This window comes from Physella acuta, unplaced genomic scaffold (assembly GCF_028476545.2).
Source record: "Physella acuta isolate Inbredline_101_S28 unplaced genomic scaffold, ASM2847654v3 ptg000308l, whole genome shotgun sequence".
Taxonomy (NCBI): Eukaryota; Metazoa; Mollusca; class Gastropoda; family Physidae; genus Physella; species Physella acuta.
The window spans coordinates 1,457,791-1,484,507 of NW_026731827.1; the positions used below are offsets into that span (position 1 = coordinate 1,457,791).

At 36.2% G+C, this 26,717-nt stretch overlaps 1 protein-coding gene across 2 annotated transcripts in view; it reads right to left on the reverse strand.

The window, feature by feature from the left end:
• The window catches only part of LOC131940125 (cilia- and flagella-associated protein 47), a 40,780-nt gene that overhangs the window by 4,985 nt on the left and 9,078 nt on the right, over window positions 1-26,717 (reverse strand). For both annotated transcript variants that reach the window (XM_059298703.1, XM_059298702.1), the window contains 37 exons: window positions 26,533-26,655; window positions 26,230-26,439; window positions 26,023-26,091; window positions 25,758-25,839; window positions 25,533-25,630; window positions 24,831-25,130; window positions 23,448-23,649; window positions 22,823-23,021; window positions 22,452-22,543; window positions 21,935-22,064; window positions 21,436-21,535; window positions 20,874-21,063; window positions 20,161-20,389; window positions 16,903-17,160; window positions 15,665-15,887; window positions 15,249-15,444; window positions 13,719-13,816; window positions 13,218-13,334; window positions 11,841-11,975; window positions 10,679-10,942; window positions 10,180-10,341; window positions 9,780-9,891; window positions 9,185-9,439; window positions 8,724-8,863; window positions 7,648-7,770; window positions 7,343-7,466; window positions 5,576-5,781; window positions 5,044-5,187; window positions 4,001-4,119; window positions 3,734-3,788; window positions 3,011-3,159; window positions 2,394-2,535; window positions 1,971-2,146; window positions 1,660-1,767; window positions 1,105-1,321; window positions 717-873; window positions 181-409 (listed from right to left, as the gene is read on the reverse strand). In XM_059298703.1, coding sequence (XP_059154686.1) covers window positions 181-409; window positions 717-873; window positions 1,105-1,321; window positions 1,660-1,767; window positions 1,971-2,146; window positions 2,394-2,535; window positions 3,011-3,159; window positions 3,734-3,788; window positions 4,001-4,119; window positions 5,044-5,187; window positions 5,576-5,781; window positions 7,343-7,466; window positions 7,648-7,770; window positions 8,724-8,863; window positions 9,185-9,439; window positions 9,780-9,891; window positions 10,180-10,341; window positions 10,679-10,942; window positions 11,841-11,975; window positions 13,218-13,334; window positions 13,719-13,816; window positions 15,249-15,444; window positions 15,665-15,887; window positions 16,903-17,160; window positions 20,161-20,389; window positions 20,874-21,063; window positions 21,436-21,535; window positions 21,935-22,064; window positions 22,452-22,543; window positions 22,823-23,021; window positions 23,448-23,649; window positions 24,831-25,130; window positions 25,533-25,630; window positions 25,758-25,839; window positions 26,023-26,091; window positions 26,230-26,439; window positions 26,533-26,655 — 5,933 coding nt within the window. The remainder of the gene's footprint in view (window positions 1-180; window positions 410-716; window positions 874-1,104; window positions 1,322-1,659; window positions 1,768-1,970; window positions 2,147-2,393; window positions 2,536-3,010; window positions 3,160-3,733; window positions 3,789-4,000; window positions 4,120-5,043; window positions 5,188-5,575; window positions 5,782-7,342; window positions 7,467-7,647; window positions 7,771-8,723; window positions 8,864-9,184; window positions 9,440-9,779; window positions 9,892-10,179; window positions 10,342-10,678; window positions 10,943-11,840; window positions 11,976-13,217; window positions 13,335-13,718; window positions 13,817-15,248; window positions 15,445-15,664; window positions 15,888-16,902; window positions 17,161-20,160; window positions 20,390-20,873; window positions 21,064-21,435; window positions 21,536-21,934; window positions 22,065-22,451; window positions 22,544-22,822; window positions 23,022-23,447; window positions 23,650-24,830; window positions 25,131-25,532; window positions 25,631-25,757; window positions 25,840-26,022; window positions 26,092-26,229; window positions 26,440-26,532; window positions 26,656-26,717) is intronic.

Here is a 26,717-nt window from a genome sequence, read left to right on the forward strand (position 1 = left end):
TATTTATCTAAAAAAATCAGTAAATATCTAAAAAAAAAAAAAGTCAGTTAATATCTAAAACAAAAATTAGTAAATATCTAAAAAAAAAAACAAAAAAAAAATAAGAACACATTTATGTTGAAAGTTAACAAATCAAACAAAAATTTTAATTCTGTCAAAAATATCTTACAAGAAACGTACCCATAAGAATCTTGCGGTACGTATGGCCACTGTTGACCGTCTTCCCTGCGCACCACTACAGTACAGAAACCTTTATAGTTAACTAGTTCAGTTGGAGCAAAGTATACAGGAATCTCTAGGGTTGACTTGGCCCCAACATGGATGTTGGAGGTGTGTTTCAATAAAAGTTTAAACGCTGAGCTTGGCTTTTGTATTCTCTCTAATGTCTTCTCTGTGCTCACGTCAGAATCTGTACAGTGATGTCATTATTAATTTTTAAAGTTGTGATGGAAATTTGTGAACAAAAAAATTCTTTTCCAAACAACTTATCAAAGCATTTTCAATGTTATCATACAGGCTTAAGACACAAGCAACCTACAACATTTTTTAATTGATGAAAAAACATATTTAGTAAGAGACATCTATAAAACATCACATTGTTTATTCTACATAGGTGTTTAGCCATCAGCATTAAGTTCATTAAACTATTTTTAACAATCTGTAAAGTAAAAACAATAATAACATATTTGTCAGTCCATCTGTGTTGTCAAACATACCTGTGAACAGAATATCTGCCAAAATAGGAACGTCTGTTGGGTTCCTAAATGGAATGATGATTGTTGTGTTTGAGAATACAGCGCTAATGGCATTGATAGGTGGGTGTGGTCTAGGCAACAGACCAGTTCCAGAGGCAATAAACACCCAATCTCCATACTGCAATGTCAGGTCACAAATTTAAAAGGCAATGATGAGAACAGAATACTCAAAAAACTTCAGAATGCACATGGAAAAAGAAATAAAGTTCTTAAAACTGGATTAATAATAAATGAGATCGATTATTAATTTGAAAAAAAAAACTACTTGTATTATTTTTTTAAACTTTCTTTAAATCCTTTTTTTTTCTTTCAAAAAAATGATGTAAACAAGTTTGCTACTGCTACTGACCCTGTCACTTCTGAATATGATCTTCCCAAGATGTTCTGTGTCCCCTAGAGATGTGGGCATGAAGCGGAGAGTGACTTCAGTTTTTCCTTTACCTTTAATGATGATGGCTTTATCTACCTCCCTCTCCAGAGTATAGTTGTTTGTATTTGTGATAACTGGTGTTAGCTCTAAAACCTCATTGGTTGGATTCTTTAAAGTTATTGTCTGATAGGTCCATCTGTACAAAAGCAGTAAAACCATTACATTAATTAAAGATGAAAACCTAATGTAATTAATAAATTTCTAAGGGCACAAGCATTTTTTAGGAGCTGATATAAGGTTAGCTACATATATATATATATATATATATATATATATATATATATATATATATATATATATATATATATATATATGCATTAAAAGAATTGTATTTAAATTAAATTTCTATCCCCCCCTTATATACACATGCTAAACTAAATCATATGATGCATTATTATTATATCACTTATTGAGGTAAATTGAATTGTTTCTACAAAATATTTAAGAAGAAATTGAAAAGAATTAGGGACTTACTTTCCAAGTTCACATTCCATGTGTGGGAGTGTTGTAGGTACTGGTGGCTCAGCTTTAAGAATCAGATCATACCAGAACTCTCCAACAGATTTGTTGAAAAATATTAGGCTGCCATAATGGGACATGGTCAAATTAAGTCTTTAAAAATAATACAAACTATTTGACAAACACATAAGGTATGTACTTACAAGGGATATTAGATTTTGCTAATTTAATATATTTTGTCTAAATTACCATCAGAAGTAAAGTTTGTAGGTAATCTTTTGTAAAGAGATTTAAAAGACTGATTTACACCAGATTAAGTCCCCTACCTTCCTCGAGTCTCCCCTACAGCGGATGGAGAGTATGTTAGTGTGTAAACATCCTTTTCACCAGGTGGCAGTGTGATGGACAAGGGTCCACTCAAATCACTTCCCTTGATGGTCACGCCAAAACTCAGTTCTTTTGGTGTTGGATTACGGACAATAACTTCCACAGCAAACTTTTTCTGATTATTTGAAATTTTACAAAATTATCTATTGTATTTATTTTTTTTTCATAAAAATATTTGTGTAAATCATTGTTATTACTCTTTTCTACTCCCATTAAAATAAATCAAATTTTAATGAAGTAATCATTATAGGCCCTAATAAAATACCATTTCTAATTTGCTTATTCAAACATTTATATAAGAGAAGAAAGTAAAAGAAAAAAGTGATTTTAGCAAGTCATCAAGTCATCAAGTGTAATCCTACCTGGCAAGGGCAAACAACTGTCATAACTTTTTCAGGCAGTGCAGGCTTGATGTCTATTTCAAGTGCATACCACATTCTATAGCCAACATAGTCTGTGGCATCTTCATCCTTTTGGTATTCCTCACCATCACTGTCAATCTCTCTGTTGGAGTCAAATGTCATTTGTATTGATGTCATAATGTATGGTTTAATCTAATCAAATGTCATTTGTATTGATGTCATAATGTATGGTTTAATCTAATCAAATGTCATTTGTATTGATGTCATAATGTAGTGTTTAATCTAATCAAATGTCATTTGTATTGATGCCATAATGTAGTGTTTAATCTAATCAAATGTCATTTGTATTGATGCCATAATGTATTGTTTAATCTTATCAAATGACATTAGTATTAATGCCATAATATATTGTTAAATCTAATCAAATACCATAAGGAATGATGCTATAATGTTTATTTCTAATCATAATGCTTTGAGCATTTTAAATTAACAGCTTGCCTGCTGATATAAGGCTAGAAACTGACTTTATAAAACAGGTCAGATTTCAGATTCGTTATACAAACTTTAAAGCTGTTTTCCTATTGTTAATATGATAAAATCACAATAAAATAACTTACGTAGAACTAGAATCTTTGGCAATAAAGGCAAGCACTCCCTTGACACTGCCCCGTTTGGTGGGCGTGACAGTAAATCTGTACAGACCGGTCTGGTTGGGTAACACAGTGATTGTTGGGTCACCAGAGATAAAAGATAGATCAGACTCCACCTGTAGGAGGTCAAATGGAACTTAATACATTGGTCTGTTTCATATTGCACCTCTCATCATTACAAAACCCAACCCTACCTCTCATCACTACAAAACAAAGCAAAAAATTTGGTCATTGCATGTTGGAAACCAATTTTTTGAGTTATTATAAATAAGATTTGTTTAATTTTTTTTTTAAAAAGCATACATCTTAATTAATTTAAAAATTTTTAACATAACACTCTTAAATTTTTAATAAGATGATTTAATAAAACGTGTGATCTTTGTCAGAATAAAATATTGAAACAGCCCATTATTTGGACCATCATTGCTCAGAGAATTTTTTCTAACAGTTTTCTCTATTGAATTATACATAAATTTTGAGACTAACTCAATTAACTCTAAAATGAATTGGTGGAAAGTCTCAAATATCTAATTCAAAATAATATCATCACAAGTTTCTAGAGGTCATTGGCAGAACATAGGACAAAAAGTTCTACAGAACATGGAACAAATGTTACAGTACTAGGAAGAAATGTTCTACAGTACTAGGAAGAAATGTTCTACAGGACATAAGATATCACAGTTGACTTACCCTATAAACAAGTTTCTTTTTGGTCACATTGGGCACAGTGACAGAGTGTGTGATACTGGAACAAGACAAATGTTTTTAAATGTTAAGAAATGTATCATACTCCAAGGTTTTTAATAACAACAATATTCAGCAATGAAATCTGAAGTAAAATCTGAATGCTAATTAAGGGAGTTTCCAACCAAACATTGCCTTTTAAATGAATCCACACAAATTCCTCATTATGAGAGTGTTATTCATGTGATTAAACTTAAAAAAAAGGAACTTTACCTAGCCTTGGCTCCACAGATGAGTTTGATGTTGTCTAAAGCTAATGGCCTTAGACCAATGCCAATTAAAGTATAGGCCTGTTCTGTGTTATTTTCTTGATTCTTTAAGAGTAGTTTCCCCTAGAGATCACAAGAAAGTCAATAAATAAAATGTTTTAATTTCCTAATTCAGTGTGGTTTTGACAGTGCGAATGACTGCTAGCCCCAAAGCCTAGAGCTTTGATGCCTAATCAAAGACAGACATACCCTTAGTAAGCTGTCAGCCCACATAATGAGACAGGTATTCACTTGGAATAAACATGGAAAAAGAGGGGGGACTGTTGGAGAAGCTAGCACAAGAAAGATGGGTTACCACTGGAACAGTTTGAGAAATTAGGACAAGAAAGATGGGTTACCACTGGGGACTGTTGGAGAAACTAGCACAAGAAAGATGGGTTACCACTGGGGACAGTTGGAGAAACTAGTACAAGAAAGATGGGTTACCACTGGGGACAGTTGGAGAAACTAGCACAAGAAATATGGGTTACCACTGCGGACAGTTGGAGAAACTAGTACAAGAAAGATGGGTTACCACTGGGGACAGTTGGAGAAACTAGCACAAGAAAGATGGGTCACCACTGGGGACAGTTGGAGAAACTAGTACAAGAAAGATGGGTTACCACTGGGGACAGTTGGAGAAACTAGCACAAGAAAGATGGGTCACCACTGGGGACAGTTGACTGGATGACTTAGTCCCATAGGAATAACCTTTTGACTAATAAGATCAAAGGTCCGAGTGGAATGACCTTCTGACTAATTAGGTCTAAGGTCCCACAGGATGACCTGCCGACGAATCAGGTCAAAGAAAATTAAGGCTGTTGGTCAGTGTTGATGACACAAAAACTTGATATGTAAAAAACCAAAAAATGAAAGAAAAAAACAGATGAGATCTACTTTATCTGCTCTCTGGACCATTGGGTCTGTTGGTTACTTTATTTATTTTGATTTAGATTTAAATAAGTATGTGTTGATTGTTATTAATATTAGAAGAAGTTAAGTACTTACAATAATCTCTTCCTCTTTCATAGGTTTAAAGGTCAAGGGGTAATCAGTGATTTCAAAAGCTTTGGCCTTTAATATTGGGGGACCACTGAAACAATCTCCAAAAATTTCTGCGTTTAGTTCCCAATCGTCACTTGTCTGGTTCACCTGTGCAAAAGAAATAACACAATTTTTTTCATATTGCTTCTTTGCAGGCCTCTTTAGATTCTATTACACCAATAGTCTTTCTAAGTCCTAAATTTTAGGCTAGTCTGCAAGAGGTACAACTTAAGCTTCAGCTATAGATTTATCTGTAAGTCATAGCTTTAAGTTGTATTATCTAGCTACAGATTTAACTGTAAGTCATAGCTTATAGTTGTATTTAGTTAATAACTGGATCTGTGAACTTTATAAAAAATTATCTTGGTACATTTGAATTATATATTTCTTCATTATAGCCTGGTCATTTAAGAATCTTTTTAATTGATTATTTAATTAATATTAATTGATATTAACTAGTATTTTAATACAATCAGGAAAAATGTAAATAACTTACAACTGGAATATTCTGGGTCACAGTCTGATGTAGTGGGGCATTGAATTCCAGTTCTGCTGTGCTGCCCTCTTGGTTAACAATACATTCAATCTTGTACACTCGTATGTCATCAATGGCTCTTAAAGTGATGGTAGCTGGGTAGTGGCCAGGTTCTTTGGCTTTAAACTCCACAGTTAGGCCAGCAAAATCTTCATTGCCATCACCACCTGCAACATAAAAACATGGATTTCAGAGAGGCCAGCAAAATCTTCATTGCCATCACCACCTGCAACATAAAAACATGGATTTCAGAGAGGCCAGCAAAATCTTCATTGCCATCACCACCTGCAACATAAAAACATGGATTTCAGAGAGGCCAGCAAAATCTTCATTGCCATCACCACCTGCAACATAAAAACATGGATTTCAGAGAGGCCAGCAAAATCTTCATTGCCTTCACCACCTGCAACATAAAAACATGGATTTCAGAGAGGCCAGCAAAATCTTCATTGCCTTCACCACCTGCAACATAAAAACATGGATTTCAGAGAGGCCAGCAAAATCTTCATTGCCATCACCACCTGCAACATAAAAACATGGATTTCAGAGAGGCCAGCAAAATCTTCATTGCCATCACCACCTGCAACATAAAAACATGGATTTCAGAGAGGCCAGCAAAATCTTCATTGCCATCACCACCTGCAACATAAAAACATGGATTTCAGAGAGGCCAGCAAAATCTTCATTGCCTTCACCACCTGCAACATAAAAACATGGATTTCAGAGAGGCCAGCAAAATCTTCATTGCCTTCACCACCTGCAACATAAAAACATGGATTTCAGAGAGGCCAGCAAAATCTTCATTGCCATCACCACCTGCAACATAAAAACATGGATTTCAGAGAGGCCAGCAAAATCTTCATTGCCATCACCACCTGCAACATAAAAACATGGATTTCAGAGAGGCCAGCAAAATCTTCATTGCCATCACCACCTGCAACATAAAAACATGGATTTCAGAGAGGCCAGCAAAATCTTCATTGCCATCACCACCTGCAACATAAAAACATGGATTTCAGAGAGGCCAGCAAAATCTTCATTGCCATCACCACCTGCAACATAAAAACATGGATTTCAGAGAGGCCAGCAAAATCTTCATTGCCATCACCACCTGCAACATAAAAACATGGATTTCAGAGAGGCCAGCAAAATCTTCATTGCCTTCACCACCTGCAACATAAAAACATGGATTTCAGAGAGGCCAGCAAAATCTTCATTGCCTTCACCACCTGCAACATAAAAACATGGATTTCAGAGAGGCCAGCAAAATCTTCATTGCCTTCACCACCTGCAACATAAAAACATGGATTTCAGAGAGGCCAGCAAAATCTTCATTGCCTTCACCACCTGCAACATAAAACTCCAAAATCAAACAACTGCTGCCTTGCAGTTTATTCTTGGTTGGAAAAAGGCTATAGAATGTCAATTTAAAATCATGGGTTTTGTGGCCAGGGGGTTCAATAATGTCAATTTAAAATCATGGGTTTTGTGGCCTGGAGTTCTATCATGTCAATTTAAAAAAATAAACTGAGTTGAAACTTCAAAAATAAGACAAAAAAATGTGTACACACAAAAATAACATTGCAGTTGATGAAAATAAACATGTGTCTACACAATTTTCTAATGATTGATACTCTATGAAGACACAAAATGGCAGTCACCAGAAACAGCAGAATCTTTAGTTTAAAACCATAATAAAAGCAGACACCAATATCTACACAGACTTACCGCTTTCTTTGGGCAGACATTTTGACCTGCTACTCTGTGAGCTAGGCATGACCAGCAAGTCTGGCACCTTGAAATACTCGGAATCAATCTCCACTCTGTAGACGTCTGCTACAGGACCAATGGCCTGATCAGATGGTGAACAAAGAAAATCATTTCATCAAATGTCTTGCAAAGCAATGCAGCTTTTAAACAAATTAACACATACAACTTTTTAAAAAATATTTCAACCTTTTCTTAAATTAATGACTCAGTTGAAGTTTAAAATAAAGTTTTCATTTTAAACACATATAACATTTTTAAAATACCTTAGCAATAGAGATGGCAGCCACTGGGTTGTTCGACAAGTTTTTGATAGTTTTAGATGTCATACTGCAGCTCATCAAAGTTCCTGCCACTTGACGCCGCTGCATCTCTAGGTCGCTCATGGACTTGATCAAAATCAGAGGTTAAATTTTTAGTATATGATGGTAGTAACAATAGTAAAGGGTAATATCATTGGGACACTAAGCACCTATTTTTATAAAGTATTTTTAAAAGTTGTTTAATAAAGACTAGAATTCTTAAGATTAAATACAATTATTATTTCAACCAGATTTTATAATGGCAGTATTTAGCATCTTTAATATAATGTTTTGAAAAACCTGTTCAACAAGCGTGAAAAATTAAAAACTTGAACAAAGTGCACCAATATCTGCTGCAACAGTGCTAGAATAATTCAACAAAGTACACCCATACCTGCTGCATCTGTGCTAGAATAATTCAACAAAGTGCACCAATACCTGCTGCATCTGTGCTAGAATAATTCAACATAGTGCACCAATATCTGCTGCAACAGTGCTAGAATAATTCAACAAAGTGCACCAATATCTGCTGCAGCTGTACTAGAATAATTCAACATAGTGCACCAATATCTGCTGCAACAGTGCTAGAATAATTCAACAAAGTGCACCAATATCTGCTGCAAATGTGCTAGAATAATTCAACAAACTTAACCAATATCTGCTGCAACTGTGCTAGAATAATTCAACAAAGTGCACCAAGATCTGCTGCATCTGTGCTAGAATAATTCAACAAAGTGCACCAATATCTGCTGCAACAGTGCTAGAATAATTCAACAAAGTGCACCAAGATCTGCTGCATCTGTGCTAGAATAATTCAACAAAGTGCACCAATATCTGCTGCAACAGTGCTAGAATAATTCAACAAAGTGCACCAAGATCTGCTGCATCTGTGCTAGAATAATTCAACAAAGTGCACCAATACCTGCTGGGAGGCTAGAATAATTCAACATAGTGCACCAATATCTGCTGCAACAGTGCTAGAATAATTCAACAAAGTGCACCAATATCTGCTGCAACAGTGCTAGAATAATTCAACATACCTGCTGGGAGGCTTGAATGAGTGCTCTCTCCTTAGAGATGTTGCTGACTGGGATGTGAAGGGTTTCCTTAAGGGTGACACCAGCATCACACTTCCAGTAAATGATGCTGTCATCTCCTCCAAACATGCCACGCCCATTTCCTATGATTGCATCAAAATTTTAATTCAACAAAACGGGTTAACCAAAGCAGCTCAAAATTTTCATGTATTTAAAAATGGAAATATTTTATTAAACTTGTATAGTTAATAAATAATTTCTAACTCATTCAAAAACAATTTTTTCCCAAACTGATAGTTATTATCTTATTTTATTAAAGTTGTATAATAAATAATTTCTTACATACTAATAAACAATTTTTTTTGTAATTTAAAAGAAAATGTCAACAAATAAATCTAATGCTTTAAATATTATTTAAAAACCTTGGATTAAAATTTTAAAAAGTTTTTGTCTAATGCAATTACCTGCAGCAGCTGCACTGCTAATGCGAGCACTTTCTTTACTTGGTACATAAGGCAGGTAGGAAGGCAACGGTTGCAGGGCTGTGGCCTCTATGGAGTAGACAAACTCACCAATAGACTCGTTCATAAAAATAATGGAGCACTGGTGCTCTTGCACACTGAAGGGGAGGTAATGGATCTCCACATCAGAAGATCCCAACGCCTCAAAGTGAACAGAAGCCATGGGTGTGTAAAATGCCTGGAGTTTTGGGATTTGAGCTGAAAAAAAATCATCATCCAGTTTCAACACACATTTGATACAAAGACTAAAGCTTTATGAATATTTAAAATGTATTAAATTGCAAATTAGTTTATGTTTTAGTTTTATCAAGCATTTATTTAGAAGGATAAGTTTTAAAGCAATAAACCTGCTTTAAAAAGTATTTTTTTCAAATAGTAAGGGAGAGCACTCTAGCATTCACTTTTTAAAATAATGACAACATTTTATTGCAGAAGTAGCGTTTAAGATATATTATTATGGTTAACCAGCAGTGTGGAACAAGAAACTTGAAAGGCCTAGACATTTAGCTTTAAAAGCATCAAACTTTGGTTGACTCACAGTTTTTCTGTCCCTTTGCTTCTTGGTGCTCTAATATCTTGTTCATTGGTATCAAGTCATTTACTGGCTCTGAAAATTTCTTAGTAGAAGCAGATTTGGACCCTGCTTTTAACTAAACAGAAAGAAATTACTACAGTATTTTATGTATTTCTCATGAAGAAGCTCTTGGGGAAGAATATCCTTTATTAGGAGTCTTACTTTTATCAAATGCTCAACATTTAAAATCCTTAACTAGTAATATTGCTTAGCTTAAGATGAGGACTAAACTTTGTCAAGGTATATAGGTATGAGATAGTGGTTGAGATATTTTTATGATTGACATCAACCCTTCATGGGTGGTTGCAGAAAATAAGAAGAAATATTTAATGATAACTATAAAAACAAAATGTTTCTTTCTTACCTTCTTTTCCTTGTATCTAGAGTTGATTTCTCGTAGGTCAGAAAGAATTGTATTGGATTCAATCAAAACTATCTTGAAATCTCCAGACTCTTGGAATGGGTTGACAACATCCATAAGTAATTTTTTTAGTTCGTAGCAGGGAGACTCTGTTTTTAAGCAGGACTGACAAAATAAAGTGTTTCAAGTTCATCCTTTATGTTTGTAATAAGTAAATAAATTGTGACAAATTATATTTTAATAACAAAATAATAACTTTTTAAAAAATCATAGATTTTGTTCTTACTGAGAAAAAATTGGTAGCAAAATATAGTCTAGTAGTATTGCAAAAAAAAATTTTTTTTACATTTGTTACTTGGTTAAGAGCCACAGTAAGGCTTTTTTTTAGAAACTGGCCTAGCCTTTGTAAAATATTAAGTATAGATCTAAAATAAAGAATTTATTTTGACAAATTAACATGAAAAAGTTCTAGCAGTATAAAATGTCACATAAAAGCTCTTACCTTGGGTTTGATGTAATCTATTTCTGTCACAAGTTTGAAACTCAGTGTGTTTCCTGTGGCTGTACCATGTCTTCTCCCAACCAAGAGCAGGTAAGCCTCAGCATGTCTCAAAAATCTACTTCTAAACTCCACATTGACACTCAGGGTTGATTTGGATGGTACAACAATTAAATTGCCTTTTTGGACTGAGAAGTCCTTAGCATCATTGCCGACAATTATAACGTTGTAAATCAGACTTTTGACACTTGTGTTTGTCACTTTTACCTAATGAAAAATTAAAAGCAAAATCATTTTACATTTTTTTGTTAAGAGTTCAATTAATTCTTATAACAAAGGTTAAGTTTATAATGATGCAGTTGTATTTATTTTATTATTTTAATTGCTTTAAAAAAAAATTGCTAAATTAAAACAAACAGAAATAGCCAAAAAATAATGAAAAATTGCCTAAAATAATGTGAAATAGCCAAAACAGTGTGAACAAGCCAAAAATAATGAGGCCGCCACATGAAATAGACAATGAGAGAGCTGTGTAAAGAGTGAGCAGCTGTACAGAGAGAGCCGTGTAAAGACTGAGCAGCTGTACATAGAGAGTCGTGTAAAGACTGAGCAGCTGTACATAGAGAGTCGTGTAAAGACTGAGCAGCTGTACATAGAGAGTCGTGTAAAGACTGAGCAGAGCCGTGTAAAGACTGAGCAGCTGTACAGAGAGAGCCGTGTAAAGAGTGAGCAGCTGTACATAGAGAGCCGTGTAAAGAGTGAGCAGCTGTACAGAGACAGCCGTGTAAAGAGTGAGCAGCTGTACAGAGAGAGCCGTGTAAAGAGTGAGCAGCTGTACATAGAGAGTCGTGCAAAGACTGAGCAGCTGTACATAGAGAGCCGTGTAAAGACTGAGCAGAGCCGTGTAAAGACTGAGCAGCTGTACAGAGAGAGCCGTGTAAAGAGTGAGCAGCTGTACCGAGAGAGCCGTGTAAAGAGTGAGCAGAGCTGTGTAAAGAGTGAGCAGCTGTACAGAGACAGCCGTGTAAAGAGTGAGCAGCTGTACCGAGAGAGCCGTGTAAAGAGTGAGCAGAGCTGTGTAAAGAGTGAGCAGCTGTACAGAGACAGCCGTGTAAAGAGTGAGCAGCTGTACAGAGAGAGCCGTGTAAAGAGTGAGCAGCTGTACCTGTCTTGTGACCACACTGTGGAGGCCACCAACAAACTCAATTGTTGTTTTAGGGCTGTACTGGGGCAGACGTTGATACAGGCTCACAACAAGCAGCAGCAGCGCTATTGGGTTTGGATCAGTGATGTCTATAGCCTGCAATAGTCAGATAAATTTACTCACATCTCACAGGTATGTTTATACAATTTACTGAAATCATGAAATGATTGTTACAAGAAAATTAGAATGCCACTATATAAACTAAGTAAAAAAATGGTGTGATAGTGAATAAGGCAGTGATGTATACACCTTAGAGTCAAGTGAAACAGCTAACCATCAAGTAAATCAAAAACTCACTTAGATTTCACTTAGCTGGAAGCCATTAAAAATACAATAAAAAATTTAAACTGTAATCAATTATTTCAGAAATAAATTGTTAGAAGAACAGTAAGTATAATAAGTTAGAGATCATTGTTACAACTTTAAAGAACAGTAAGTATAATAAGTTAGAGAACATTGTTACAACTTTAAAGAATAGTAAGTATAATAAGTTAGAGATCATTGTTACAACTTTAAAGCTGGCAATGTCAACCTTAGGATCAGACTATCTTCTGTAGAACTCAATTCTACATAAAAATGATCAATTAATTACAACAGCAAGAGAAATATATCAGTTTATATCCTCTTAGCTAGAGATCACACTCAGTTTATAACCTCTAAGCCAAAGTTCACAATCTCTAAGCAAGAAAAACAAGTTAATTAAAAAAGTCTAGTGACATTTGTGCGCAATTTCCTTATGTTATCTAAAAATAGCTCTGACGTATAATGTTGGGGTGCGTTCAAGCTAGAAGAACAATCGGTTTGTAGGTGTTTATGTAATTTTAAAATTTGTGACCGAACGAGAGAATATTTTTGAAAACTTTCTTCGGCAATATTGTTCTAAATTATGACAGGAATCGATTGGTACATGTTTCAAGTCGCTAAGTGGTCTGGTTGCCGAGATATGGGCCAAAAACTGCTTTTTTTCGAGATTTTTTGGCTTTTCTGGGAAATCCATGAAAGAAACCCGGAATTTTTATGGCCTATGTTCATCCTCGTAACTTGCTTAACATAATTGCTTTTGGAACTAGTCATCGATATTGCTTCGTTGAGGAGGAGATACGACTTAAAGCTGCGGACACACATTCATCCATCCATCCATCCATCCATCCAGAAATGACGGGTTAATAAACGCAATTCTCCAGAATGGAAATTGCGCTAAAAACTAGCAAGTGAGGGGAGAGGAGAATACTTTACATCTATGAGACACAAATCCTTTTGAACTTAATCCTACATAATAATTAGATTTTAGTATTAATTAGTGTGTAATCATCCATGCTCAACAGAGTGTGTAATTACCTGGACGTCAAAGTCAATGTAAGCAAACTTCATGGCATTGATGACTTTGAGAGCATTATGTAAGCATTGCTCAGCAGTTTCAGGGTGTGTGTACATTCCTTCCAGATGACTTTTGATCTGTCAACATTACATACATTGTCATGCTGTCTTTAAGATATGGTTTCAGTAACCCATTTAAAAAATGTGCCTGTTTATATTATAAACTTTCACCCAGATGTTTATTTTTAGAAACAAATTGTAAGACAATCAGTGACATTTTGACCTATTACTTTTTAATGTTGTTTTTTTATAGAATATTCAAGCCAAATACTAACTGTGGCATAATGGTACAAACAAAATGAACCCATGTAGAGACTATAAAAGCATAAATGTTAAATGTATATGAAAAGAATGATCTCTAGAATTAATTTGTATGAGAAGAAGTAACCTACAAAATGACTAAATGACAGACCATGAGAAGAAACAATGAATAAGAAATAATTTTTTTTTAAAATGACAGACCAAGAATGGCATGTGTGCACCAAGGAGAGCTCCAATGACAAGTCCATCCATGAGGTCATAGTCAAAGTTGACAATCCACCGAGATGGTGGAATTCCACCTGAGGTAAAAAAATAACGGAAAGTTAACAATCCAACAAGATGGTGTAACTTCAGTTTATTTCATGTTACATTTTCAACATAAGAAGTAAAATCCGCTTTTGTTTTTAGTGGATTTTTATCAATCCATAATAATGGATGATCTATAAATGATTCTAGCAATTTTTGGCTTATTTTCTACCTCCACAAAATCATCACAATAAACCAGACCCTGCCTAAATAAACCATACTAATTAAATTAGTTTGGTCATTATTTTTTTTTTATAAATACTAAATGAATACATTTCTGTAACCCCCCCCCCTCCTTTATCACTAGTCTGATCCACCCCCCACCCCCCACCCCACAGCACCCCACCCCGACTCTTAGTGGACATATATTAAGTTTACCTGAAATTTTTACTATTTCCATCAAATGCACAGCATTACTTAATTTTCTTTAAATTTCTTGGTTATCACTGTAAGCTCTATTGGTCTCATATCTAAGCCATCCCTACCTTTGGGACAGTTCTGCCAGATGTAAGCTCTATTGGTTTCATATCTAAACTATCCCTACCTTTGGGACAGTTCTGCCAGATGTAAGCTCTATTGGTCACATATCTAAACCATCCCTACCTTTGGGACAGTTCTGCCAGATGTAAGCTCTATTGGTCTCATATCTAAACCATCCCTACCTTTGGGACAGTTCTGCCAGATGTAAGCTCTATTGGTCTCAAATGTAAGCCATCCTTACCTTTGGGACAGTTCTGCCAGATGTAAGCTCTATTGGTCACATATCTAAACCATCCCTACCTTTGGGACAGTTCTGCCAGATATAAGCTCTATTGGTCACATATCTAAACCATCCCTACCTTTGGGACAGTTCTGCCAGATGTAAGCTCTATTGGTCACATATCTAAACCATCCCTACCTTTGGGACAGTTCTGCTAGATGTAAGCTCTATTGGTCTCATATCTAAACCATCCCTACCTTTGGGGCAGTTCTGCCAGATGTAAGCTCTATTGGTCACATATCTAAACCATCCTTACCTTTGGGGCAGTTCTGCCAGATGTAAGCTCTATTGGTCTCATATCTAAACCATCCCTACCTTTGAGACAGTTCTGCCAGATGTAAGCTCTATCTCATATCTAAACCATCCTTACCTTTGGGACAGTTCTGCCAGATGTAAGCTCTATTGGTCTCAAATGTAAGCCATCCTTACCTTTGGGACAGTTCTGCCAGATGTAAGCTCTATTGGTCTCAAATGTAAGCCATCCTTACCTTTGGGACAGTTCTGCCAGATGTAAGCTCTATTGGTCACATATCTAAACCATCCCTACCTTTGGGACAGTTCTGCCAGATGTAAGCTCTATTGGTCACATATCTAATACATCCTTACCTTTGGGACAGTTCTGCCAGATGTAAGCTCTATTGGTCACATATCTAATACATCCCTACCTTTGGGACAGCTCTGCCAGATGTAAGCTCTATTGGTCTCGTAGTAGTGGTTCATCCAGGCCAGCAGAATCCTCTCTGGGACGCTGTAAATGTTGCTGGCTAGTGGGTCAGGGTTGACCAGTGGGATGGACACCTCCTTATATGGTGTGGTCAACGCTTTCAAAGTTTTTTGAGTCACTTTGGACAGGACTAGGATCTAAAATGTATATTGTGCATTGTTAGTTGGTTTAGCATTCCTACAAAAACTATTGATGATGTAGAAATTAAGGATAACTTATTAAAATTTTGTCGATCATATAAATAACAAATAATTAAAATTTGTTTAAAAAAAAATATTATTTTTAAAATGTACAAAACAACAATTATATTATCAAAGAATTAACTTAAACTAATTAATGACAACAATTTGGCCTCACTTTGAGTATCTGCAAGAGCACGTCTGTCCAGGTTCTTTTAGAAATGGCCTCAAACATCTCCTCCTCTATGTCATCATCTGCTCGAATTTTGGCAGCATCTTTGGTGTTTCCCTGGCGCAAGAGTTCAAATTTGATGCTCTTCTGTAGCTGCCTCCAGAGCAGGAAGTCAGCAGGTGGCATCAAGTACTCAGGTTGTATGGCGGCTACACATGCTCCCTGGCACCTGACATATGAAAACATACTTAGGTGGGGCACTATCACACACTTAGGTGGGGCACTATCAGACACTTAGGTGGGACACTATCACACACTTGGGTGGGGCATTATCACACACTTAGGTGGGGCACTATCACACACTTGGGTGGGGCATTATCACACAGGTGGGGCACTATCACACACTTAGGTGGGGCACTATCACACACTTAGGTGGGGCACTATCACACACTTGGGTGGGGCACTATCACACACTTGGGTGGGGCACTATCACACACTTAGGTGGGGCACTATCACACACTTAGGTGGGGCACTATCACACACTTGGGTGGGGTACTATCACACACTTAGGTGGGGCAGTATCAAACACTTAGGTGGGGCACTATCACACACTTAGGTGGGGCACTATCACACACTTAGGTGGGGCACTATCACACACTTAGGTGGGGTACTATCACACACTTAGGTGGGGCACTATCAAACACTTAGGTGGGGCACTATCACACACTTAGGTGGGGCACTATCACACACTTAGGTGGGGCACTATCACACACTTAGGTGGGGCACTATCACACACTTAGGTGGGGCACTATCACACACTTAGGTGGGGTACTATCACACACTTAGGTGGGGCACTATCACACACTTAGGTGGGGCACTATCACACACTTAGGTGGGGCACTATCACACACTTAGGTGGGGCACTATCACACACTTAGGTGGGGCACTATCACACACTTGGGTGGGGCACTATCACACACTTAGGTGGGGCACTATCACACACTTAGGTGGGGCACTATCACACAGATGGGGCACTATCACACAGATGGGGCACTATCACACACTTGGGTGGGGCTTTAATGCCTTAAGCTTTTTGCAAAAAAAAAAGAAATCTTATAAATGAAAAAAAAAATATTTATCATTTTTTAAAAAAATGTATTGTAAATCATAATTTTCTTTCGAAAAGTATTTTATGTTATATATTCTACTATTAATATTGAATGTTTGTGTTAGATATTTCTTACCTTAAGAATGTCAACAAAGTGCAGTGTTGCCAGTAAATCTGTCGCACACGCTCCACTGGATCAGCAGGTAATGGTGAGTTGATGGGAATACCTGGCATAGGTCTGCCGCTCAAAAAGCCTATCATATCATAGATGGTCTTGGAGACTTTGTTGAATCCCGTCTTAGCTTTCTGCTTCTTATTTCCTTTGATGTTTGTTTTTGACTGCAAATCCTCTTTACTCTTTGAATTCTCTGCCGCTGTTTTTTTACTGATGGATCTAAAACAAAAGTACAACAGTTGCATGTCTGCTCTTATTGATTTGTTTTTTTACTCACCCCACATAACAAATCTTTAATTACCAGCTAATTCTAGCAAATAGCACTCTTTATTCAATAGCTAAGCTTTCCACCAAATACACTTGCATATACATGCTCAAGCACCTACATTCTCCACCTAGTAATTGCACTCTCAAGTTCTACCTACTATTTCCCTCTCCACCTAGCACTTATATTCTCCACCACCTAGCACTTACACCTCCATCTAGCATTAACACCTTCACCTCAACCTACACTTTCCACCTACCAGCACTTACTCTCTACCATCTAACACAGTGGTTCCCAACCTTTTTTGAGTGGCGACCCCCTTTTATAAAAAGTAAGTGACCCGCGACCCCCATAGAATTAAAAAGCCGAAATTAGTATGGAAATTAATAAGCACTAAATAAGATTTTCTAGTAGACTTTCAATATCAACTACTCTTGATAACTATTTTAATAGCATGAGTAAAATAGCATACTATTCACTAAACCTTCGAGGTTAAGTTTTTAATAAAAAAAATTTGTTAACGCCAACCTATGCCATTATAATTATCTTAATTTTGTTTTTAATCGAAGAGCGTAGTGTTGAAAATACATTCTCGAAAAGTCAATCAATTTTACATTTGGGTATGAATGGTGAATACTACACCAAAATTGTGTCTGCAGTTTTTCATCTTACTCGGAATCATTCTGCAAATCAAAGGATTTATCTTGTAATTCATCGGGAATGCTGGCAACATCAAGGGAAGAAGAGAATGGGTAATGCGTAAATGCAGATTCTTCTTTTTTCAGCTCAGAGAAATAGCGATGCAGTTCGTTTTCAAGAGATTCAAGATGCCCAGAAATCGCTTCTATCAAAATTTTAATTATCTCACAATCAGATTCATCTACCACAGAGTTTCTCAAATTTACAATATTTCCAAGATTTATTATCTTTACCGATTTTGAAGCTTTGATAAAAATGCCTCGAGATTATCATGGAAAGTTATAATATTCGTTCATTTTCCCTGAAGCTTCAGGTTAAGCTTATCTTGATGTTCGAACACATCTGCTAGGTATGATACTCTCTCCAACTACTCTATGTCGTTTTAAATATACCAAAAAGTCTTGTTTCCTTTGCACTTCCAAGAACAATTTGATTTCAGATTTCAATTCAAAAACACAATTTACAACATTTCGTTTGACAGCCAGCGTACTGTAGTGTAGAAGAGCAGAACCTCGTGATCTATATTAATGTTTCTGCTCAGTTCATAGAAGGCTCCAGATTTTATATAATTTACGACTTATACTAGCAATGGACTCTTGATGTTGATTGGTTAGGGCAGTGGTTAGGGAGCTAAATCTTTTCTGTTTTCTGAAAGCCCGATTTTGAGCTAAACATAGATGGCGCACCATCCGTATAAACCCCCACAGCAGTTTTAACACATTTTAATCATCCAGTTTCAAAAAACGTATTTATTTTCTACATGCTATCTTCACAAAAGAGCAACTCTTCTTTGCTATCATCCGCATGAATATAGACACAGACCATCAACTGCGAATACGAACTCATGTCTGTTGATTTATCAACTTGAAAAGCAAACAATGGTGAAAGCTTAATTTCGATAAAAATGTGTTATTTAACATTTACGTACATGCAGCGTTTGATGAGATTTTCTCCTATTGTTTTTTTTTTTTTTGCTTGGCATTTTCTATTGCGACTTCATTTGATGCTTGCACTAATGCTGGTGAAAACTTCCTATTCGATCAAGACTCTGGCGTTTGCAACTAGCGTCTTACCGACGAAGATTTCATAGATTCATGACTGAGAACAACTTTGTACAGTGCGCTTTGTTTCTTATCTATTACATTTCCAGTGATATTAATGAAGCCGAATTTTAAAAATTCTTCTAAATATGTATGTTTTGTTTCAAATTACTAAGGTTTAGTATACCAGTTGGCGACCCCCCCAGAAAGACCTTCGCGACCCCCAGGGGGGTCGCGACCCCCAGGTTGGGAACCCGTGATCTAACACTTACACTCTCTACCTAACACTTACACTCTCCACCATCTAGCACTTACACTCTCCACCCAGCATTTACACTCTCCACCATCTAACACTTACACTCTCCACCATCTAACACTTACACTCTCCACCATCTAGCACTTACACTCTCCACCATCTAACACTTACACTCTCCACCATCTAACACTTACACTCTCCACCCAGCATTTACACTCTCCACCATCTAACACTTACACTCTCTACCTAACACTTACACTCTCCACCATCTAGCACTTACACTCTCCACCATCTAACACTTACACTCTCCACCATCTAACACTTACACTCTCCACCATCTAACACTTACACTCTCCACAACCTAGCACTTACACTCTCCACCATCTAACACTTACACTCTCCACCTAGCACTTACACTCTCCACCACCTAGCACTTACACTCTCCCCCCAGCATTTACACTCTGCACCATCTAACACTTACACTCTCCACAACCTAGCACTTACACTCTCCACCATCTAACACTTACACTCTCCACCTAGCACTTACACTCTCCACAGCCTAGCACTTACACTCTCCACCATCTAACACTTACACTCTCCACCTAGCACTTACACTCTCCACCATCTAACACTTACACTCTCCACAACCTAGCACTTACACTCTCCACCATCTAACACTTACACTCTCCACCTAGCACTTACACTCTCCACCATCTAACACTTACACTCTCCACCCAGCATTTACACTCTCCACCATCTAACACTTACACTCTCCACCATCTAACACTTACACTCTCCACCATCTAACACTTACACTCTCCACCCAGCATTTACACTCTCCACCATCTAGCACTTACACTCTCCACCCAGCATTTACACTCTCCACCCAGCACTTACACTCCCACCACCCAGCACTTACACTCTCTACCTAGCACCTACATACTCCACCTAGCACTTACATTCTCAAGGTCTCTGGAATCAAGATGGGATACGGCCCACCAGGCCAGCCCTGAGATGCGAACCAGCGCTGGGCAGCCTGCAGGACCTCTGCATGGAACAGCCCCTCCTCTGTACTCTCATCTGGGCACATGGCGGACATTGCCCTGTCCAGGCTCATCTCCAGTCCCAACTCAGAGTTGAAGGTTATTTTGTTGAGAGCGCCCTCTCTGTGGGCTGGGGTTAAGGAACCTGATTGACAGCCAAAATAAAGGAGGAAAAAAGTAAAAAAGATATGTTGAAATCTGTAGAACAGAAGTCAATAAACAAAAAAAAATATTATTTTAAACATTGAAAGTAAGTAAATCTCTGCATTTTTTGATAACACAGTTTTATTTTATTGCATTTTTTATCATAAATTATTATGATTATAACAAGCCATTTAATGTGTGTATAGGCTGTACCTGACAAGCCCTTTAATGTGTGTATTAGCTGTACCTAACAAGCCATTTAATGTATGTATAGGCTGTACCTAACAAGCTATTTAATGTGTGTATAGGCTGTACCTAACAAGCCATTTAGTGTGTGTATAGACTGTAACTAACAAGCCATTTAATGTGTGTATAGGCTGCACCTAACAAGCTATTTAATGTGTGTATAGGCTGTACCTAACAAGCCATATAGTGTGTGTATAGGCTTAACCTAACAAGCCATTTAGTGTGTGTATAGGCTGTACCTGAAGCTGTAGACGAGGATTCGTAGCTGGATGTTGAAATCTGGAAGGTGGAGCTGGTGGCACTGGTGCTGGGGCGGCTGGAGTGAGTGGGGGACAAGCACGGCACAATGTGAGCCTCGCCTGAGCTGACCGAGGATGACAGCTCACTCTTCTTTTTGCCTAGCATCTTACGACCCTTGGGGTAGGTACCCTGGGAATGAAGATGGTGTCTTTCAAAAGTTTGTTTCAATTCAAAAGACAAATAATAATTGTGTTGACACGCTAGAGAGCACATTATGGCTAAGACACAAATCTCAACTTATGTTGGATGGCTTTGAGTCAACTCAGCTGAGGTGGATACCTGACCAGTCAGGGGGAGGACTGACTGGGATGGCTTTTTGCTGACTACACATTCTTATCACATGCCTGCATCACAGAAACTGGAATATTCAACTTAACCTGAATTCTGATGTTTAGGTCTGAAAGGGAACTTGACTGTCAAACACAAATCAAATGACAGTTGTTGATACCTGCGGTCTGAAATGGAACTCAACTTTCAACACAAATCAAATAAAATTGATACCTGTTCACAGACAATCTGGTGGTCGGAGCGATGTAGGGCAATGAATGGGTAGCAGGTGAGGAGGCAGTTGTCTGCTGTTGCTGTCACTTGGATTGTTTCCCTGTCAAATAGTTTTTGATTCAATTGAAATTTTTCACACAGATTTTTGTCTATCTTAAAGAAGGGTAGATAACCAATTATTTAGTGCACAGAACTCACATGACAAAGAAGAGTTATTTTTAAAATAATACTAACTTCCTTATAATAACATCTAATATTTAAACTCATTAGCAAAATACTAACTTAAATAGCTGTCAATTTTTTTTAAATTGCAGTTCCACACATATCTATTAGTGAATGTCTAAATTTCTCATTTTATTTTAAAACAGAGAACTTACAAATGAAATCATTTTTTTTTTAAATTTATGGAAATAGTAGAAAAAAAATGGTTGGCCTGTTAACTAATACAAAATTATAATTAAATTAAAATACAACTATCTAGTGAGCAAATTTCACTCACACAAGTCCATCCTGATCAGAAAATAAAACCTCTTGACAGAAAGATACTGGACGGGGACTTGAAAAAGTTAACTTGCATGGAATAGCACATGGATCAACCTGCGCCTCACTTCCATTGCATGGCATTATTTCTGGCAATGTGAAGATGTATCACAACATTACATTTTAAATGGTTTCACAATTTTAGATATTTAAACAGTTTTATTTTATAAATCATCCAAGTATTTTGCTGAAACTATTTTAATTTATATTATTTTGAAAATTTGCATTCAGCTGTGTCATGTAATCCATTTATAATTAAATTAATTATTTTTAACAAACTTATTTATCTCCATTCCATTCCCATTCAAAAATATTTAAGAATAACACCCCTGTCCAAACCAACTACACAAGCAGTTAAGGGAATTCTTTTAGTAGTGGCAAGTAAAAACTTATGGATTCAATGTATAGAAAACAATGTCACGCTCAAACAGATATCTAAGAACAAGGAAGTTAAAAAAATGCCTGATGATTCTCACCATTTCCTTGAGGAAAATCAACTTTCAGTGGTGTGATGGGTGTTTTATCATCAGCCAAGATGTCAGGAAATGTCACAATTATTTTATTTTTTCTGAAAATTCAAAATGCATTTTTTAAAGTCATTATCCAAAATTTTCTTTAAAATATTTTTAAGATTTCACAATATGCATTAATTTATTGCTCTGAAAATAAATAAAAAATGTGCTTGTATCTTGCAGCTTCATAAAGATACTTAATACTATCCTTTATCCATGATTATATGTTATAAGAAGTATTTGAAAGTTACATTAATTAACATTAAATGTTAATTATTTTTAATGATTAACTTTTTTCTTCATGCCATGAAAGAACATTTGCTAGACAGTTTTACCTCCTGTAGTTAGAGGCCAAGATGGTGAAGTCAATGCTGACCTCAGTGGCCAGGGGTACTGGAGTAAAGAACAGCTTTGGAGGGTTGAACCACATTTTGGGGGACTTGAGCTCGCCATAGATTTCTATGAACTGGAAAGGTTTGCTCCAGTTTGAGTTGATGACCACTGGTATTGTCACCTGATACTGGCCTGCCGATTCTAAAATTTGACAACAAAAAAAGTGATGGAAACCGTTCACACTTTCCCCCCATAAATATTGCATTCAATTTGATACCCTAAAATATACTTTTTAAGATGACAATGAATTATGCATGAGTTAACAACAAATATTTGCACACTTTTATAGGGTTTTTAATTTTATTAGCAAACAGAACCACAATTAAGTTTAATTAATGAACTAAAATTGCAAAATAAATGAGCCACGATCTACCCTTTATGGGATAAATATAAAGAACATGAGTCTTTATATAATAAACATTGTTCATAGAAGAAAGGATTTGTAAAAGGTTAAAAATAATTTCAGGCGTACAGTCAAAATTACTCTAATGTATAATAATGTTACAGATTGAAATAAACTGCCAAACATACTAAAACACTTGACACAACTACAGTTTGTTGTCTGACCTGGGCAGAAGTTAATTAGAATTGTCTTGGACTGGCCAGGCTCTAGAGTTCCTTCAATCCCTCGGCTCTCAGTCAACGCTATAAATGGCAGGCCTTTTTCATGCAGGAACTTGAATGTGCCGTTCTCCAGGTGTTTGTTTTGCTGACTCAGGTCAAAGCCCCAGGTGAGGGCCTCATTGCTCACATTGGCTACAACTACAGCCTGGTGATAATTAACAAATTACAATCAATGCACAATCAAGGTGAACATTCAACAGTGAATACAATGTTGGTGGTTTGTTAATTTTTTTTAGCGCAATTTCCATTCTGGAGAATTGCGTTTATTAACCCGTCATTTCTGGATGTATAAATGTATGAATGTATGAATGGATGGATGGATGGATGGATGGATGGATGGATGGATGGATGGATGGATGGATGGATGGATGGATGGATGGATGGATGGATGGATGGATGTGTGTCCGCAGCTTTAAGTCGTATCTCCTCCTCAACGAAGCAATATCGATGACTAGTTCCAAAAGCAATTATGTTAAGCAAGTTACGAGGATGAACATAGGCTATAAAAATTCCGGGTTTCTTTCATGGATTTCCCGGAAAAGCCAAAAAACCTCAAAAAAAAGCAGTTTTTTGCCCATATCTCGGCAACCAGACCACTTAGCGACTTGAAACATGTACCAATCGATTCCTGCCATAATTTAGAACAATATTGCCTAAGAAAGTTTTCAAAAATATTCTTTCGTTCGGTCACAAAATTTTTTTGAATTAATTAAAATTTGGACCGAATTAGTAGGCATTTTTTCCAACCACACCACACGCGTCATCACGTTCAATAGCTGCACCATCACGTTCTATGGCTTCGTCATCACGTTCAGTAGCTAGGCGCATAATGGTTTTTAGTCATGTAACTCTATTGTAAATAAAACATGTAAAATACTGAAATTTTTTTTTAATAAAAAACGTTTTAATAACTAACCAATGATTTTACTAGCCTTGCTCTTGATTTACGCTACGACAGAGCTATTTTTAGATAACATAAGGAAATTGCGCTAAAATTGTCACTAGACTTTTTAATTAACTTGTTTTACATTAAAAATTGTTGAAAATAAATTAGTTATAATAAATATAAATTAATTATAACTAATATACTATTATAATTTTTTTAAAATGTAAATAGAAGTTCTTGTAAAACTAGATGCTCTAAGCAATAAAAAATACTTACTTAACTAAATTTTAAATTAAAAGCTTCAAATTGTTTTCCCCTTTACTTCCAAATTGTTTTCAAATAATTATGATCAAAATAGCATTTAGTGTTTAAAACATTATAGATTTAAACATAAAACTGAATTTAACCAAAATATAAATATAAATTTTGAAAAGTGTAACCTTTGTGGAGCCCATGGCTATGTTGGTTGAGATGTCATGGAAGTTTAATGGCAACAAGAACTCAATTTTCTTGGCACTAAGTTGTAAGGGCTGGCGCAGTGCTGTAGCTATCACATGTTTCCTTGGGATGTCACTGGTGGGGGTAACTGGCTTGGGGTTGATGATGTGCATACTTGATGATGCACAGCCCCCACTTTGGGCGCGGCTGGAGGGGGCAGGTGTTGTGAAGGGTGCAGGAGATGGATTTGTACCAGATAGCCGGTTAATGACCATTGGGAGAACAAAATCATAAGCTGCGACCTAAGTGAGAAAATAAGACACAAAATCATAAGCTGCGTCCTAAGTGAGAAAATAAGAAACCAAATGTGTTTGTTTTTTCTAAAAAATGTAATATATTTTTTAAAAATAAATTGCATAGGGCAGCTTGTACAATTAAAGACAATATAATTATTCTTTAAATACATATTTAAAAAGCAAATATGTTTCCTTTAGGAACTGGATGCATAAGAATCTCTCATACACATCAGCTTCAGCCTTAAGACCAATACTTTAATCTGGAACACAACAGTAGACACTGTTGCACATCAAAGCTTTTAAAATACACAGACTTGCCCATTTTTTTCCCACTGAGCTTCAAAGTAGATACAATTTCCATTCTGGTTACATGAATGATAGTTTATTGACAAAGGGGAAAAGACAAACCTGAACAGGAGTAAAGGTTAGCTCCCCTTCAATCTCCTCCATAGGTTCTAATGATACAGAAACCATGCCAGGATTTAATGCCTGGAAGTTGTAGTCCTCTGAAAGCACAAATGTAAACAACTTTTAAACATTATTTAAACATGGCAGTCAGGTTTTTTTCTATTTATTTCATTTATTTAATTTGACGAAAAAAAATTTTAAATAAAAAAAAATTAGCCTACAAACCTTGTGACTGATATCCAGGAAATGATATAGCAAAATCTTTGTACTTTGTTAAATCAATTTCTATTTTACATTTTATGTTTCCCTGAAAAAAAAATAATTTTAAATGTAATTTTTAACACTGTTCCTTAGAAAAATCATAAAGGAAAAGCTAAAATGAAAACTAATTTTCTGCAATCTTAAAATATATCATTTAAATTATTCTTATTTAACATATCTGTAGAAGAATATTTAATGTTTTGCAAATATTTTGAGTACAGCAACTTGCCTTATTGGTTAAACTAAATGTCATTGATGCAGAGGATCCACAGTAAACACCACCAAAGTTAAAGGACTCCTAAACATGTGATCAGAAAAAAGTTTACTACTGTGAAAAATGTATTCCAATTATTTTCAATAAGACTTCACATGAAAATTAATTTTTTACATTGATTCAGTTAATGTAAGGTTATAGTTTTTAAAAAATCAATCTCACAGCATTGATTTTAACAGACGGTGCCTCCACACTTCCCCCAATCCTCAACTCCAGAGTTTTACCACCTTTGATGGAAACCTGAATTCTCGTGTCAAACTTGATGATTGAGTCTGGGGTCAGGGACACACGTATCTCAGCATTGCCACCAACAGGAACAACTCCATGGACGGGACTGATGGTCAGGCCAGGTAAAGGGTTGGGGTCAGTGACCTGTAACCAAAACAAACAAGTTTTAAAACATTTACCATCACTGCCCAGCAGTGCTGACAGGTATTAAATTTTGTCCATTGGTCAGTGGGTCACCTGGAAGTATGCGTGGTTGGTGCCAGAGTTGTGCAGGATTCCAATGCCAACAGAGGTCAGGTTCACTGGAGCTGAACCAAAGGAAACTCTCTGATCCAGGAAATTTACATTGCTGAAGCAAAGCTGGAAAAAAAATTTCAAATGTAGTTTTTAAAGAAATTTCTCTGTTTTAAGAAAAGACAGAA